The sequence below is a fragment of the Ammodytes marinus genome, assembly GCF_949987685.1.
Source record: "Ammodytes marinus genome assembly, chromosome: 6".
NCBI classification, from domain to species: Eukaryota; Metazoa; Chordata; class Actinopteri; order Uranoscopiformes; family Ammodytidae; genus Ammodytes; species Ammodytes marinus.
The window spans coordinates 18,897,759-18,914,962 of NC_137235.1; the positions used below are offsets into that span (position 1 = coordinate 18,897,759).

Genomic DNA, 17,204 nt, shown 5'->3' on the forward strand with positions numbered 1-17,204 from the left:
TTATTATATTATTGCAACATGGAGGTTCCAGTTCTATCATGTATTTTATAAGAACTTTTTGTTACCTGTGTTAACGTTAGCAAAGACTGCTATAAAAAATACCATAAAATCATATTCATGTTTTTTAAGATATCACTTATTTCTATATTTCCTCTTTGGCACTACACACTTGTCACTAAATTCCTTTTTTATTTATTATAAATCATAAAAAATATGGATCTCTAAAAAGCAGGAGAGGGCTTTTTATCGTTCCGTTTGCTTTTAAAGATGGGCCTGAAGTTGTTTATTTAGTTTACTAGGGGGCATTCAGAGGCTGTTCCCTCCAGGCGCTGTTGATCTGTTTTTTGTCCGACTCTTGTGTAATGCATGACTTCCATTACGGCATCAAACTTAACTTAGTATTCCCCACGGGAGTTCCATAAAACACACCGTTGCAAAAACAAAAGACTGTCGGTCTCAACGAGCACCTTTCTATGGTCAAACTGTAGAATATAACTGGATAAATGAGCGATTGAATCAGCGTCTTACAGCATTACAGCCTCATTTGCCTGGTATCAAATGCCATTTTTATGTCCCAACGCTGCAGGTAACCAGGACAACTGTGGGATGGAGCTGCGTCTTGAAGAGTTGAGGCATCACTACAGGGTGGAACATGCTGTCGCTGAGGGGGCTAAAAATGTGCTCAGGCTCCTGGGGGCCAGTAAGGTCCAGGACAAGAAAGCCCTGTCTGAGGTAAGACTGAACACACACACAAGCACACACACAATTCCTCAAAATTAAATTAAATCGTTGTGTAAAGTTGTGAGAAGCTTATATACGTTATTTCTATCTCTAAATATATCTACCTTTTGTTAACTCCAATGATTTTTCTGTTTCATTTTCAAACTTTATGCATAACAGCTTTTACAGCATCAAGCCACAAGGTGTCTGAATGGTATATTATGCTCTCTTTATGGGCCCAACATAGACAGGAGATACAGTCTGGGAATGATACTGTGAAACTTTGACAGAAATACAATGGGAACCATGGATTGTATTGGCCATGATATTGGATTTAGAAATAACGGTTCACTTGATGTCCACATACTACTGTAGGCCGTCACAGATTGGATGTACACGTGTATTAAAGCCGCTCTGTGTCATTGCTCTCCTCCAGGCACAGTCTCGTCTGAGCGAGGCCTCTCAGCGGTTAGACCTGTTGAGGGACTCCCTGGACCAACGTCTGGCCGAGCTGCCCGAGGACCATCCCAAAGCCAGCGTCATCAAAGAGGAGCTGGTCCTGGCCTCCTCCCCTGCCTTCAGCTCTCGCCATGGCGCCCCCTACCTACACAACCAGTACAACACCCTCAACAAGCCTTCCCCCCTCACTGGTATGTATAGCAAAACAAAGATATGCTGGCCAACAAAAACGAGCAATCTGTAACCAATAGAAGTCATCGTTCCGTTACCAAATACTGACTTGAGAATGGAGAGAGGCAGTCACATTCTGTATTTAAACATCCACAGAACTGCACAATGATAATATACCAGCTCATATTTTTATGAAAAAAGTGATACGCTATATTCCATGGTTCAGCTGAACTCAAGTGTTTACAGTCAAACATTGGGGTTAACACGCTGCTAGAGAGAAAACTCAGAAGTGTAGATGCTGGAGCAGTCTTTAATATTCCAGGCAGGGTGATGAGTTTCTCTTCTGCTATTTAAAATAGAAAAAATTTATTGATTTTTGGTTTCAAAATAAAATGTGTCACAACCTTTTTGATAATACAGTATGATGATATAGAAATCTACACTGGTAATGTGGCTATCCTGTGTTGAAAACATTTTGTGTGTGCTGCACCTACATACCGTATAGTCCTTTGACCGATTAGATAAATCAATTCACATTCAACTCGGTACAGTCAAAGAACTTGTCATTGTCCATGTACACATGACTGTTCATGTCCTTAACAGAAGGGGGATACATCAATGTGTCCAAGAGAAGATGAGTTGTGTGAGATGTTTTTTGAGTTTTATTCTAGCATTAGTAGTGAATATGATTCCTGTTTTAATTAGTGTGTTTATAGATAGAATTGTGTTGGGTGTATAATGGCTGATCATCGATTTTCAGGTTGGTCATGCATATTTTTGTTTATGACCTATTATGGCTATTCCATTCGCCGAAATGGGCATTACGCTTTTGCAAGTGCAAGGCATCTTAGTAAATCAATTTGTAAATGCATATCTATTTTTGTGTTCAGAGGGATTTTATAGTCTTCTTGAATTATTTATCTGGCCTCTAGTGTTTTGGCTTTTAGTTTAATGTGCCTGACTTGTTTTGCTCTGTCTTCAGGTACCTTACAGGTGCAGCTGCTGGGATGTGTGGGGTTGTTGGAGGTGGTGCCAGGTCGGAATAAAGGAAGCGCTGTCATGCTGCCCTGCTACAGCCCAGGAGACACCAGGTCCTTCATGAGGGGCAACAAGGGTCTCTATGGACGGAGCGGATCAGTCAGCGGGAAGACACCCGGCAAGACAGACGAGCTCTCCAGTAAGTGTGTGGTCTGACTTCAGTCACCTTGAGGGATGTACATTAGACCAGTTGATGGTGGATGCTGGAGCAATTGGGGACAAAAAGCTCCAATGCCCCGAAAATACCCCAAAAGTGTCATAAGTTAATTTACCTGTGTGTCTTGGTTTCAACAAGTCAGCGATTCTGGTGAAGGCTTGTTGTCAAATCAGTTTTTGTCACATTCAGTGACCAACTCCCCATGATCCTTTGCCTGTCTTTACTGTGGGTGCGCAAAAAAAATTCTGGGTATGTAAACAAAGACGGCCCATCTTAGCTTGCAACATGCCCGTTTACAGTGCCTAAGCTGTGTATTAACACTGTTTTTTCAGCCAACACACAGTACGTACAGGTAGCAGATCGTGAGGAGATATTGATGGATTTTAACAAAGTGATTAAGTAAATTTACATACTGTAGGTCACACATAAAGGCACGGCAGCATCAGCAAATTTTGTAGTCAATTCACAACCAGTTTTTCTCTGGTATCAAAGGAAATTAATGAATCATTAATCAATACTTAAATTGTATAATTGTAGCGTGAGCATATAATAGTTTATTTCTATAGTGGTCAGGTTTTGCATAGGTGTGTCACCTATGGAGGGGATAACATTTGGTGTGTGTGTGTGTTTGTGTGCAGCTGAAGTGAGTGCCATGCTGAAGCTTGATAACACAGTGGTGGGCCAGACAGCGTGGAAGACTGTAGGAGAACAAGCATGGGACCAGACCTTCACTGTAGAGCTGGAAAGGGTCAGTACATATAAACACATGCATAATACATTTACAGAAGAGTGCATTTAAGTATTCTTTTAGTAAAGTTAAACTTCTTCTGTACCGTAATTGGGTGCCTGTTTGTGTGTGTTAGTCGAGGGAGATGGAGATTGCTGTTTACTGGAAGGACTACCGATCGTTGTGTGCTTTGAAGTACCTGAAGCTTGAGGAGTTCCTGGACAACCAGAAACACAGAGTTCAGCTGGAGCTGGAGCCTCAGGGCCTGCTACTAGCCGAGGTACACACAAACACACACTCGCATGCATGCACACGCAGACACACACACACACACACACACACAAACACACAACAAAGAATGCTTAAAGAGACAACCACACACAAAGGTGGACACAGATGTCCCTGCATACATGACAGCTTTGCAATTGCTAAAATTAAAACACAGATATTCAAATGTGCACATTTACACCTTCCCCCCCCCCCCCCGACAACACACACACACACACACACACTCACAAGCTGTCACATGCCCCTGTGCTGAAAAACACTGCTTCGATATGTCATGCTTGTACGGTTCAATCGTCCTAATAGGATGTCTGTCTGAAAATGTAATATGCGTGCGTCCATAGTTTTGATGTTTTGTGTGTGTGTCTGTTTGTTTTCCAGGTGATCTTCTTCAACCCGGTCATTGAGAGAGCTCCTCGCCTCCAGAGGCAGAAGAAGATATTTTCTAAGCAGCAAGGTGAGGAAGGGGGGAAGAGCGAGGAAAAGCAAGGAAACACAAACAAATAGTCTAGTTTTAGAAATGATCACTTAAACATTTTTTCACTAATCTGCAGTCTTCTGAGATTTTATATAGATGACATTAAAAGTACACAAACGTTTCAGGTTTTCAAAATGGTTTTATCTTGATAAAAACAACATAAAGAGAAGGGAACATTACTGTTTTCACTAAGATCTCAGCACCATCTAGTGGTGAATAAATAATATTGTTACTTCACTTTAATGAGAACTCAGTGCAGTGTTCAGTCTGATCTGATACTGGACAGCAACTATCAACAAATTATGTGTTTTCAAGTTGGCAATTTAAAACTCTTTATTTACAGTTGTGAGGAATTTACGTGATCTGCTCAGGGACACACGTATTGTTAACTGTGTGTGCACATGTGTTTCCAGGCAAGGCGTTCCTGCGTGCTCGTCAGATGAACGTAGATATCGGGACATGGGTGAGGCTGCTTCGAAACGCCATTCCAACCGTCAACAACTCGGGGACCTACAGTCCACACGCACACAGCCTGACACTTAACTCCGGGTGAGACATACACACGGAACACACGCTCAGTCACATCAAGAACAGATAAACAATGCATAAGCCACACAAATGTACACCCTCCACCTGCACACAGTCTGACGTTTGATAGCTGTCAATCGGACTTTGCTATCAAATATTCCTCAAACCTTTTTTCCTTGTGTCTCCTGGCAAAGTATAAAGCACGTGATGCTTTCTCAGCCCCACCTCTAACAGCCCTTTGGTGTTTGTCTCTGTTCATTTGTCCGTCTGCATCGTGGTGAATCTTTCAGGGAGGTGTCAGTGGAGAAGTTGAGTCTGGACAGCGACTCTCCGATAAGAGGCGATTACAAGAGAGACACGGACACACACACCCCGGTGAGACAGACGGAGAAAGGGGAAGACTGGGAAATGGGCGAGGTGTGTGTGATATTTTAAAGCCCCGAGCCTTGATCCACAAATAAAGAACTGGCTGCATTCAACACTAATGAATACAATTTAGGTCAAATTTGGTGCTAGACAAATGTTACTTTAGGTTTTTGTATCCAACTTGTCGCTTATTCATAACAGAAGTAGAGTTAAGGTACGCTGGCGACGCTTATGTTTAAATCCAGAGCAGGGTCGTAAAGTCAATCCTGCCCATTGGAAAGCCATTGTCCGTCACACTTCCAAACTGTTGTCATGGAAGCATGCGTCCGCTCATCTCTCCGTCTCTGCACATGTCTCTGTGTCTTCTCCATTGTGTGGCCCTCGACCTCGCATGTCCCGCCCCCTCAGGACCGTCTGCCAGACATCGAGCCCCTCTCCCTCACAGACCTCACCCCCGAGTGCCCTGTCCGATCCCCGTCTGTTGGCAGGTACATGCACATGGCATCCTGATGTTTTTTTTATTTTTTATATTTTTTTTATATCATAACTACTTAACTGTCCTTTTTAAGTCTGTGTTTTATATGAGGCCCATTGCTGAAGGCATTTTGGCATGTGACAGACAGTGGGGAATATCACTGGTGTCACACCATCAAGACTTACTAGGATATTTGAATTTACTAGAACACAACCATCATAATTTTCTTTGTTAACACATGCTTTTCCTGATATGATCAGTCAAAATGTCTGCTGTGAAAAGGTCCTCATGTTAGCATGGGAATGTCACATTTGAAAATGTAGATTACTCTAGCCACGCTCACAGTTCCCATGTAAGCCATGACATATTGTGTTGTTGTTTATTATGATCAGTTTGTTTGATTTTTAATCTGATAAATTCCTGTGTGCACTATAAATGTTCCCTCCTGACTGTGTGTGCCCGACTGTCCAGTAAGCAGAGGAAAGGTCCTCTGTCTCTCCAGGACTTCAGGCTGATCGCTGTGTTGGGCAGGGGACACTTTGGCAAGGTACACTATGGCATATGGTCCGTTCTTTTATTTTTTCAATTAATGAAATTAGAGTGGAGTCCTTCAATTCAATATGTAAACAAATCTAGAGAAACATAATAGCAACAAAAATGCCATCAAGTGCCTGTGTTTGTGTACATACCTATATAGAGCATATCAGATATCCCTGCAGCAGTGATGTAAAAGGGAACTTCCACATTTAAATAATACAGTTCCGACTTCATAAATTTGAAGTTTCCGTTGCTCCTCTTTATTATCAAACCAGTAAACATGCATATATCTTGAAGCCCTCGGTTCGCTCGTGCAGGTTTTGTGCATTTTTAAAAGGTGAAACAAACTGAATTGTTGCTGCGTGCGTCTGTCCCCAGGTGCTGCTGTCAGAGTACAAGAAAAGTGGCACGATGTACGCCATCAAAGCCCTGAAGAAAGGAGATATCATATCTCGAGATGAGGTGGAAAGGTGTGTGTTTATGTGTTAATCACTCAACCTGTTATAACACATTTCATTGTGTTGAATCTGAGCTGCTGTGCTGTCTAATTGTCTGTCTCTTTCCTCCTGCAGTCTAATGTGCGAGAAGCGCATCTTTGAGGCTGTGAACATGTCCCACCATCCCTTCCTGGTCAACCTGTTTGCGTGTTTCCAGACTGCAGAGCATGTGTGTTTTGTTATGGAGTACACAGCGGGAGGCGACCTGATGATGCATATCCACACAGACGTCTTCACAGAACAACGGGCTGTGTGCGTAATGTCTCTACGTGTTTGTGTGTCTGGCAGAGAGAAAATTGTTTTGTATTTGTTGTCTCATGTGTCATTGCACTGCAAGTAAGCAAGGAAACGTTGTCCAGGAAAAACTGGAGACTCATATTTATTAGCTTCCGCTGAACTGAAGTATATATTTTTCACACAGGAATGTGGATTTTATTTGTTTTTCTCCTATATCGAAATATTATAAAACCCTCACATCTCATTAAAGTCCCGGCACAACCCCATTGGATTTACATGACGTCATCTGACACAATGCACAATGAACTGAAATAAGGGAAATCATCAGTGTGGGTTTACAATAGGTGTTCAGGGCTTTTTTAATGAAGTGAAATCTGGAGAAGAACTTTGCTTTGAAACCAATTTAAAAAAAAATGTAATGGTATCAAGTCCATCCAACAAATCCATGACCAAAACCAAAAGCTTACAACTTTGACATTAATAGTAATAGTAGTAGTGTGCAGTGTAGCTCTAGTTTGTTCATCATGAGGTTTTCATTGAATTCCCCTTTCATTGCAGCTTAGTAATAATGTGTATTTGATCACTTCAGGTTTTATTCAGCCTGTGTAGTTCTTGGACTTCAGTTTCTCCACGACCAAAAGATTGTATACAGGTGAGTGAAAATTATGCAAACCTTTTTCCTCACGATAGGTCGTTTGTAAAAAAAAACCTGACAAAACATAAAACATGTTTGTCAAAATATGCTTTTTAGTCCATCCTCCTCTGTGCAGAGCAGCAAGCATGGCTAGTTACTCTCTCTTTTTCCTCTTTGTGTACTCTTAGCTGCTGTTGGTGAAACACTGTAAAGACTCTGATATCTTTTTACCCTCCCTCTCATCCAGAGACCTGAAGCTGGACAACCTGCTGCTGGACACTGATGGTTATGTGAAGATCGCTGACTTTGGACTGTGTAAAGAAGGTGAATAGAAATTATACTGACGGATGTGCACAACTTTGGTGTCAGTTCATACTGCCTTCTGAACTCATTTACCTTAGACGCTTTTAGCCACAAACAGTTTCCATCTGTTTTGCTTTTGTCTGTAGGAATGGGCTTCGGGGACCGCACCAGCACGTTCTGTGGGACCCCAGAGTTTTTGGCCCCAGAGGTCCTTACGGATACATCCTACACCAGAGCTGTGGACTGGTGGGGACTTGGGGTCCTCATCTATGAGATGTTAGTGGGAGAGGTGAGAACTAAGATAGGACGGGGGGGGAGTGGGGATTTGATTTTATCATCCAGACTGTCTATATATGTTTCCTGTCCAGCTAAAGCATATTGATTTCAGATTGATAAATGGGTATGAAAATATGACCTTAAGCATATTGCATTCCTTCTGGGCTTTTACATTTAAGAGAATTAAATCAAAACGCACAGGTGAAAACATCAATTGGTGTATTTTAAATAAAGTGCGTGTTTGTGTAGTCTCCATTTCCAGGCGATGATGAAGAGGAGGTGTTTGATAGCATTGTGAATGATGAAGTCCGCTATCCACGCTTCCTGTCCACTGAGGCCATCGGCATCATGAGAAGGGTAAAAGAACACAAGAAGCTCTATCAGTCTATCATCATCCCCACCCACAAACACGTGACAAATGCTGCACATACACACAAAACGCGTATTATTCACGAACATAGCTGACACTGACTCAGAGTCACAGTTTGAGGTTTGACTGTCGCATAATATTACCCTGTATAATTTCCTTCTGTGTTATGATGAGCAGCTGTTGAGGAGGAATCCAGAGAGGAGACTGGGCTCTGGTGAGAAGGATGCAGAGGAGGTGAAGAAGCAGCCGTTTTTCAGAGTAAGCTCGTTTTTATGTTGGTGGAAGGTAGAAGTTATTGTTTTTTTTCTCACAAGAGCAGGACACTAATCATATGGAACCACTACTTTTTTAATCACTTTATTTATTATTTTCCTTTATGACACGTTTAAATGTATGCAAAAAAAAAAATATATATATATATATTGTTTTTCTCTGTCTCCCTCCAGAACGTGGACTGGGAGGCATTGCTGCAAAGAAAGTTGCCCCCACCCTTCGTCCCCTCAATCGGTGGCAAGGAAGACGTCAGCAACTTCGATGAGGAGTTCACCACTGAAGCTCCGATGCTCACGCCTCCCCGTGAGCCTCGCGTGCTCTCCCGTAAAGACCAGGAAAGCTTCCGGGACTTTGACTACGTCTCTGACCTCTGCTAGTGGGCCCGGGGGGTGCACAAACCTCCAAGAATGTTTTTGGGATTTTCAAAGGCTTCATGATGAGTTGTGTCGAAGCGGACCGACAGTCTGGCCTCCGCTGACTGTTTGTATTCCGTTAATTACACTGTGAATGAATACGTAGAGACCGTAGGAAGCCGGTCTGCGTTTTGTGTTTTTAAAGATGGAGGAATGAAAAAATAAAAGCCGGGATGGAGAGCTAATCACGAGAAAAAGAAGGACAAACGAAAGCCTCCCTTCTCCAATCATTGTACATCCCACCAGTGACTAGTGTATCTTTCAAACATTAGCCTTTTTAAAATGCCTCCTCCCATAATTTGTGTGTGTTAGTGTCGTCACCTGTGTAGCTGTAAGAGGAGGAGCTCGCCGTCTCTTTGTACTGTTGACTGTTTGGAGGTCGCTTAACGCCCTCTCATACCAATGCCTTACATTTGTACTTGTATTAGATCCACAGAAAAGCATTATGTTTTTATTTTGGGGCCCTCTGTACACAGCAGCAGGATGAGTGCTCTGACATGCAGCAGTCGTATGACGATGACCTTCGGTCATGATGATCGACACTCAACAAAATATGAGTTGACTACGGGGTAATGAACCACTGTCCTACTTTTTGGGGGGAACTTTTACCAACTACTTTTTTTAAAGTTGTGCTGCTTGTATTTTAATTTCTGTGAGACATGTTACAACATCGTATATTATCACACCTGGTTTCGTAATGCATCATTCAACATCTGCCGCATACTTAGTTTTAACTGGATAATTTGGGTTTTATACATTATTTGATATAAGCAGTTGTAGCAGAGACAAAATCACAACCACCAGCATAAAAGCTTTGTGGGCAAGTGGGTTGTGCCATTTTCATTTTAATAGAAAAAAAAGATCTGAACACTAAGCCTTGATGTACAAGTAACAGAATGTCTACTGTGTGTTTGAAACACATTCCTCCAGTTTTCTAAATGCTACCAGAGTTTTGTGAACATGAACTAAGTTATTTCCCTCCAAGACTATTTTATCAGAAATCTCACTGCAACAGTTGTTTCGGTGTCTGTTTTAAGAACTTAATCTACCAACAGTTTTAAAAGCTCTCCGCTGTGGTCATTGAAGGGTTTGGTTTCCATGATAATGATGAAACGATGGAAAGATTGGACATCCTAGTGATTTTGAAAAATCTGTTTGGTACCTCAAGCACAACAAAGCTCATAGTCACTTTCCCTAAGTAGAACCCTTTAGAGCTTTCCACAGTAGTGCCGCCTCAGATTCCAGCTAACAAGTTCTCGTGGCAATAGGTTTCTAAATGAAGAATATCATTTGAGGGGAAACTGAATGATACATGTTGGAACATATGAGCCATTAGGATAAACTTGTATAACACTTTTTAACATTTCTGAGTACAAGAGAGATTTGTTTCCAAGCTGTATGTATGTGGATTTCTCTTACCCGATGTATGACAATACAAACCATGTGAGACAATACAATACCATGTGACCGTATGAGATGACTTATTTTATAAAGAAAGCCTGGAGTGAATATGAAGTCGGTGTATTATTTTTGTTTCGGGTATGGGAGGATCCTTTACAACCAAGGCAGGCTTGAGGACAGATAGTGGATATAGCATGGCATTAACATGTTGAATAAATGTCGGTGAAAGAAAAAGTGTTGAATGAATAGATCTAAATTGGTTACTGACCTGTTTTGATTTAAACTTTTCGTAAATTCAATATCGATCAACTTTTGGTGGAGATGTGTCGTGAAAACATCTCCTGTTGTATTTTTACAAAATGTTGATTAATCATTAAATGATTAATGATATTTTTAGTAATCTCTTCATAATTGTTTAGATACATTCTGATTCATCAATTCAAATGAATGATGTAAAACTGGTAAAAAGAAGCAAATCCTAACATTGGAGAGGGTCAAACCAGCGAGAGTCCGCTCTTTAAATGACAGATATTAACAACCAATTATCCAAATTGTTGATCAAATTTGTTATCTCTCAGCATCAGCTTGATAAATATGATTTCAAACATGTCGCCTTCATTCAAACATGAGAGATGGATTTCTGGGAGCCGAAAGAATATTAGTTTGCTTGGATTAGTTTGACATTCAGGATGACATTGTGACCTTAAGGATCACCCACTGAAGAGGCCTTCTATCCGGGTCCCTGAATCCTAGTGGCTTTCTGAGTTGCCTAGCCTTTCAAGGTCACATTATTTTATGTTCATTTTCAGGCTCAACATTGTAATTTTGGTTTCTACTAGAAACTGTTTTTATGGTGTAGTGTCCAAAAAACCTTTTATATTTCTCACAGTGCCATTGTTGAATCTCTTCTTTTCACCCTTTATCTTGTGGTGTGCTTATCGCAGGTGGAGGTAGTGCTAAGTTAGATTGGTAACAGGGGGGCATGGCTTAAGATGTCATAAAGGGAGATAAATCTGATTGTGGTATTTGAACTCAGGTTTTCAGATAGGCGAAGGTGGAGAAAAAGGGAGAGGGTTGTTTTTTTCTTATACTTAGGGTGTGTCCAGCCATATACGGGACCCATATTTATGTTGAAAAAACATGAGAAATTGCATTTTGCATTATTTGCATTTAATCTCCCTGTAAAGGGGCAGTAATCTTTAATGTAAAAATAACTATTGGTTAATTTAATAGAGTTAATACCAAATACTCATATCACCCATACTGTGAAGCCAGTATTCCATGAGGAAACCCGAGAGTGGATCATTACAATGATCACATTTTGGGTCAGTTCATGTAAAATTATTCAAACACCACCTTTTTTAAAACACTTGGATGTATTCTGTGTGGGCTGGGGTCGGGTGTGAACTAGACCAACTGTCATATTAACAACATAGCAGTGTGTGTAATGAGTCAGTAAAAGCAACCAATACTGTCACTTGAGGAATCAAATTTTAAGAGATCACCTGAGGTGATCATAAACATCTGCTCCCATCAGTAAAACGCATGGAGATTCAACCAGTAGCCTCAAAATATCTGTGGTTCTGTGTTAAATGTAAAATGCTCACACATTTAATTTTTGACAATGACAGCAAAGATACAGACAGCTATTCTTCCCGAAAGCTCTTGGTTCATGTTTAGCATAGGAGCGTATGGAGGTGTGATTAAAAACCATTTTCATTATTTCTTATACATTTTCTTTTAATGCATCAACTACAACCACTGTTCCCATTTGAGCAGCATGCGGTACACTTGCTTGCCGCCTATGCTGATCTTGAGGATATGCATTTATGGGAAAGGAATTTGCATAATTATATATATTTTTTAAATAGATGCTAACAATTAGTTTGATATTCAACCACGCAACATTAGGAGGAAAAAATATTGAAACCTCCTCCCCATGTCTTAGCATTTTTTTTTTCTTCCAAACAAAAAGTCAATATTTATTCAGACTGAGTGATTGCTTTGTCAATGATATGGAAGGTTGTACGTTAAGTCAATTAATCAATTACTGTGCCTGTCAAATATGAGTACATGTAACACCAGGAAAATATAGAACCCAAGGGTTTGAATAACAGAAAAATAAGTAATTACTCTACATACTTTACAGTACCACATGCATAGTAAATGGTCTGGACTTATTAGCAGTCGATCCCTGGATGGTGAGTGAAGTCGCCTTGGGCTTTTATTTATTTATTTATTTATTTATTTATTTATTTATTTATTTATTTATTTATTTATTTATTTAATTGAAGGTTCTGGCAATAGTCACATTAAGTACTGAATATATATATGTACAGAACCATATTTTACAGTTTTTTGCTTGCTTTAACAAAACACAAAAACAGCAGGGGACAAGACATCAAAATCAAGATACAAAACAAAAGAAATAATGTGAGAGACATAACAAAAAACAAACAAACACATACACCACCAAATGGACATGTACATTCACATAGAATTAATCTCCAATATTACAGGGCAAAAGTCAGACCAGAGGGGTCAACAACATCCAAGACAGGCTGCCATATGTCAATAAATCCTTCTGCGTTTTCATGAAGGGTGTATGTCAATTTTTCTAGAGGGAGTACTCTCAATACCCCTTTATACCAATCGTCCAGTCCAGGGGCATCCTCTGAAATCCAGAATTTGAGAATAGTCTTTCTTGCTATAGCAGTTTTCCAACCAGTTTGGTATTATTCCTTGCATTGTCCACTTTAGCTGCCAGAATACACTCAAGGGGTGACAGCTCCAGGTTACAATCATATGAAAAAGTTTGGGAACCCCTCTCAGCCGGCATTATAATTGACTCTGCTTTCACGAAAAAAATATAAAAGTGGTATGTCTTTAATTTACCAGGAACAGCTAAGTACTGGGATGTTTTCCAAACAAAGATTTTTTGAAAAGCAGTATTTGGTTGTATGAAATAAAATAAAATGTGAAAAACTGGCTGTGCAAAAATGTGGGTACCCTTGTGGTTTTGTTGATTTTAATGCCTGTAACAGCATGTAAAACTGATGACTTTAAACACAACGTTGGTTGGATTATGTTGTTAAGCCTTGAACCTCATAGAAATGTCTGTTTAATCATGAGAAAATTTATTTTAGGTGCCTAAATGCAAGTTGCACTTCTCTTTGACTCTCTGCTGAAGTGAGACAGAATGGGATCATCAAAACAGCTCCCAAAAGATCTGAAAAACAAAGATTGTTCATTGTCATGGTTTAGGGGAAGGCTACAAGAAGCTTTCCCAAAGGTTTCAATTGTCAATTTCGACTGTAGGGAACGTTGTCAGGAAATGGAAGGACACAGGCACAGTGGCAGTTAAACCCAGGCATGGCAGACCAAGAAAAAAACAGGAGCGGCATAGGTGGAGGATTGTGAGAATGGTTGCACACAACCCACAGATCACCTCCAAAGACCTGCAAGAACATCTGGCTGCAGATTGTGTATCTGTACATCGTTCAACAATTCAGCGCAATTTGCACCAAAACATCTGCTTTTTATAAAGACCAAATAACTTAATTTTTGTCTCATCAGTCCAAAGCATTTTCTTCCAATATGAATCTGGCTTGTCTAAATGAGCTTTTGCATACTCCATGCAACTGTATCTGTGGTGTGGGCGCAGAAAGGGCTTCCTTCTCATCACCTGGCCATACAGATGTTTTGGTGCAAATTGCACTGATTTGTTGAACCATTTACAGATACACAATCTGCAGCCAGATGTTCTTGCAGGTCTTTGGAGGTGATCTTTGGGTTGTGTGCAACCATTCTCACAATCCGCCGCATATGCCGCTCTTGTACTTTTCTTGGTCTGCTAGACCTGGGTTTAACTGCAACTGTGCCTGTGTCCTTCCATTCCCTGACAACGTTCCTTACAGTAGAAATTGACAATTGAAACCTTTGGGAAAGCTTCTTGTAGCCTTCCCCTAAACCAGGGGTGTCAAACTCATTTTCACAAAGGGCCGAATTAGGACATGATAATCACCCGAAGGGCCAGACATGTCGCTTACTGACATGCCTTCTTTTTATTCCAAAAATCAAACAACATATCTAGGTATATAACCTGCGTACATACGGGGCATAGGCTAGGTTTTGTTTACATATTTTGGGGGACAAATTATAGGTGGGGGGTATGGGGGTGCTCCCCCAGAAATTTTTGTGCGTCAAACACTTAATTTCCTGTATTCTGGTAGATGTTTCTGTTTTCTGTGCCTTTTCTGCATCAATTTATTGTGGAAATGTCTTTATTTTTCTAAAGGAAAAGACAACATTCAGGTTCCTGGTGAAACAATTATAAAGGACTATAATGCAGTAAGGCTCTCAGGCATCCTGGATTGAGCCACAATGTTTTCTCTTGGATTTTTCAAAACTTTCTGCACTTTCAAAACATATCACGTTTTTTTATTTTATTTTTTTATAGGAATCATGACGCAGCAGTGTTAACTATTTATGACACTTTACATTGGTAATGAAATGCAAAGCCACCATTGGAAATGAAAGGGGTGGGCTATCAGCGGCTATCTAACGTTAGCTAGTGAGCTATATTGTAACTTGAGGCAAAAGTTGGAAACCAGATAATGTTAGCATTCATCCTCAGATAGTTGACACAATCAATCATCATATTAGCATGCTATTTAGCCACATAGATTGGCCTATTTACAGCCATTAGAAAACTGACATCTTTTCTTCAATGCAAGTTCATCAATTCATGGCTTAAAATCCTGAGCTGTGGAACTTTCAGCAGACATTCCTAGTGGTAAGCTGTGCGAGTGTCCTAACGGTTGGGAGCGTGTGCGACATGCGGATATGGCACAGGCTCCGCATGAGAAAAAAATAAAAAATAAAAAAAATTCCCGCGGGCCGAATTGAATGGAATTACCGAATTGGTTCGCGGGCCAGATTAAATATTGAAACGGGCCAGATTTGGCCCGCGGGCCAGAGTTTGACACCCCTGCCCTAAACCATGATAATGAATAATCTTTGTTTTTAAGATCTTTTGGGAGCAGTTTTGATGATCCCATTCTGTCTCACTTCAGCAGAGAGTCAAAGAGAAGTGCAACTTGCATTTAGGCACCTAAAATAAATTTTCTCATGATTAAACAGACATTTCTACGAGGTTCAAGGCTTAACAACATAATCCAACCAACTTTGTGTTTAAATTCATCAGTTTTACATGCTGTTACAGGCATTAAAATCAACAAAACCACAAGGGTACCCATATTTTTGCACAGCCAGTTTTTCACATTTTATTTTATTTCATACAACCAAATACTGCTTTTCAAAAAATCTTTGTTTGGAAAACAACCCAGTACTTAGCTGTTCCTGGTAAATTAAAGACATACCACTTTTATATTTTTTTCGTGAAAGCAGAGTCAATTATAATGCCGGCTGAGAAGGGTTCCCAAACTTTTTCATATGACTGTATATCCAAGCAAAGCAACAATCTCATCCATTACATTCACCCAAAATGTTTGTATCTTTGTACATGTCCAAAACATATGAATGTACGTTCCAATATGTGATTTGCATTTAATACATTCAGGAGAGCCTCGACCCAGTCTGCTTCTCAACAATGTTGAGCAATACAGTCTGTGTACAATTTTAAATTGTGTCTCTCTGTCAGTATTGCAGCTCATTGTAGTATGTGTGTTTTTTATAACTGATGCCCATTTATCTTCGTTAATCTCACATTCTATATCAATCTGCCATTGCCTTCGGATGTGATCCGTAGAATAATTAGAATTTAAACTGAAAGCATCATAAATATAAGAAATAAATCGCTTCTGTATGGGCTGTTTGAGAATTTCTTCCAAAAAATTTAAATTTGGAGCATATAAACTTTTTGGTATGTAATGTCTTACTTGTAAATAGCGAAATAAATTAGACTGTTGTAAGGAGTATTTACTTTTCAAGCCCTCGACTGAAACGTATTTCCCTCATATAGTTTTGCAAGCTGATCAAGGCCCCTTTCGTGCCATAGCTTAAACACTGAGTCTTGGCATGAGGGGGGGAAATCTAGGTTTCTCCAAATGGGAGCTAGAAGTGAGAAATGGTTCTTAAGTCTGAAGCAGATCTTAATCTTATTCCATGTATTTAATGTGTTAAGAATACTGAAGTTGTTTTGAACCTCCAGTTTTTCTTTTTTATAGTTCACAAAAAGGCAGTCTCTTAGTGCTAGTATACCACAATTTCTAGACTCCATATCAATCCATGTATTTGTACATCTGGGTTAGCCCATTCATATAAATATCGCATTTGTGCTGCCCAATAGTACATTTGCATGTTTGGAACCCCAAGACCGGCTGGTCCTTGCCTCTCTGTAATTTACTTATTTTCATTCTGACCTTTTTGCCCTGCCAAATGAACTGTGTAAACATCCTATCTAGATCTATAAAGACACTGTTGGGGATTGATGTTGGCAACATCTGCAGGGGATACAGTAACCTAGGCAGTATGTTCATTTTAAGTACACTTATTCTGCCTAACCAGGACACAGGAAAGGCTCCCCACCTGTCTAGGTCCTCTCTAATGAGCCTTATTATTGGTTTGAGATTAAGGTTAACCAGTTTTTGAAGTGAGGGGCCAATTTGTATGCCAAGATATGTTATCTGTTTAGTGGACCAATGGAAAGGTGGGACAGAACCCACTAGTGCCCCAATTGGCATTGCCTCAGTTTTCGATAGGTTCACCTTAAAACCTGATAGCCTACATGTCCAAATTGTTGTAGGCATTCCAGCAGAGGAGGGATACCAGTCTGTCTTAGCATTTTTAAGATTTTGATTACATGGGCTACTAATGAATAAGCCTACCTTATTTTTAG

General features: G+C 40.1%; 1 protein-coding gene across 3 annotated transcripts in view; it reads left to right on the forward strand.

Annotated features, from left to right (window-relative positions):
- The window catches only part of pkn1a (protein kinase N1a), a 47,090-nt gene extending 36,649 nt beyond the window's left edge, over positions 1-10,441 (forward strand). For 2 of the 3 annotated variants that reach the window (XM_080029767.1, XM_080029766.1), the window contains exons 6-23: positions 587-732; positions 1,157-1,370; positions 2,333-2,527; positions 3,184-3,293; positions 3,409-3,552; positions 3,939-4,014; positions 4,449-4,584; positions 4,854-4,980; positions 5,338-5,417; positions 5,876-5,951; positions 6,320-6,411; positions 6,514-6,690; positions 7,265-7,327; positions 7,557-7,633; positions 7,759-7,901; positions 8,138-8,245; positions 8,436-8,516; positions 8,705-10,441. In XM_080029767.1, the coding sequence (XP_079885893.1) occupies positions 587-732; positions 1,157-1,370; positions 2,333-2,527; positions 3,184-3,293; positions 3,409-3,552; positions 3,939-4,014; positions 4,449-4,584; positions 4,854-4,980; positions 5,338-5,417; positions 5,876-5,951; positions 6,320-6,411; positions 6,514-6,690; positions 7,265-7,327; positions 7,557-7,633; positions 7,759-7,901; positions 8,138-8,245; positions 8,436-8,516; positions 8,705-8,908 (2,249 nt within the window). In that variant the 3' untranslated portion in view covers positions 8,909-10,441. The remainder of the gene's footprint in view (positions 1-586; positions 733-1,156; positions 1,371-2,332; positions 2,528-3,183; positions 3,294-3,408; positions 3,553-3,938; positions 4,015-4,448; positions 4,585-4,853; positions 4,981-5,337; positions 5,418-5,875; positions 5,952-6,319; positions 6,412-6,513; positions 6,691-7,264; positions 7,328-7,556; positions 7,634-7,758; positions 7,902-8,137; positions 8,246-8,435; positions 8,517-8,704) is intronic. The other variant, XM_080029768.1, reaches the window with a different exon arrangement.
- Positions 10,442-17,204: the final 6,763 nt, after the last annotated feature.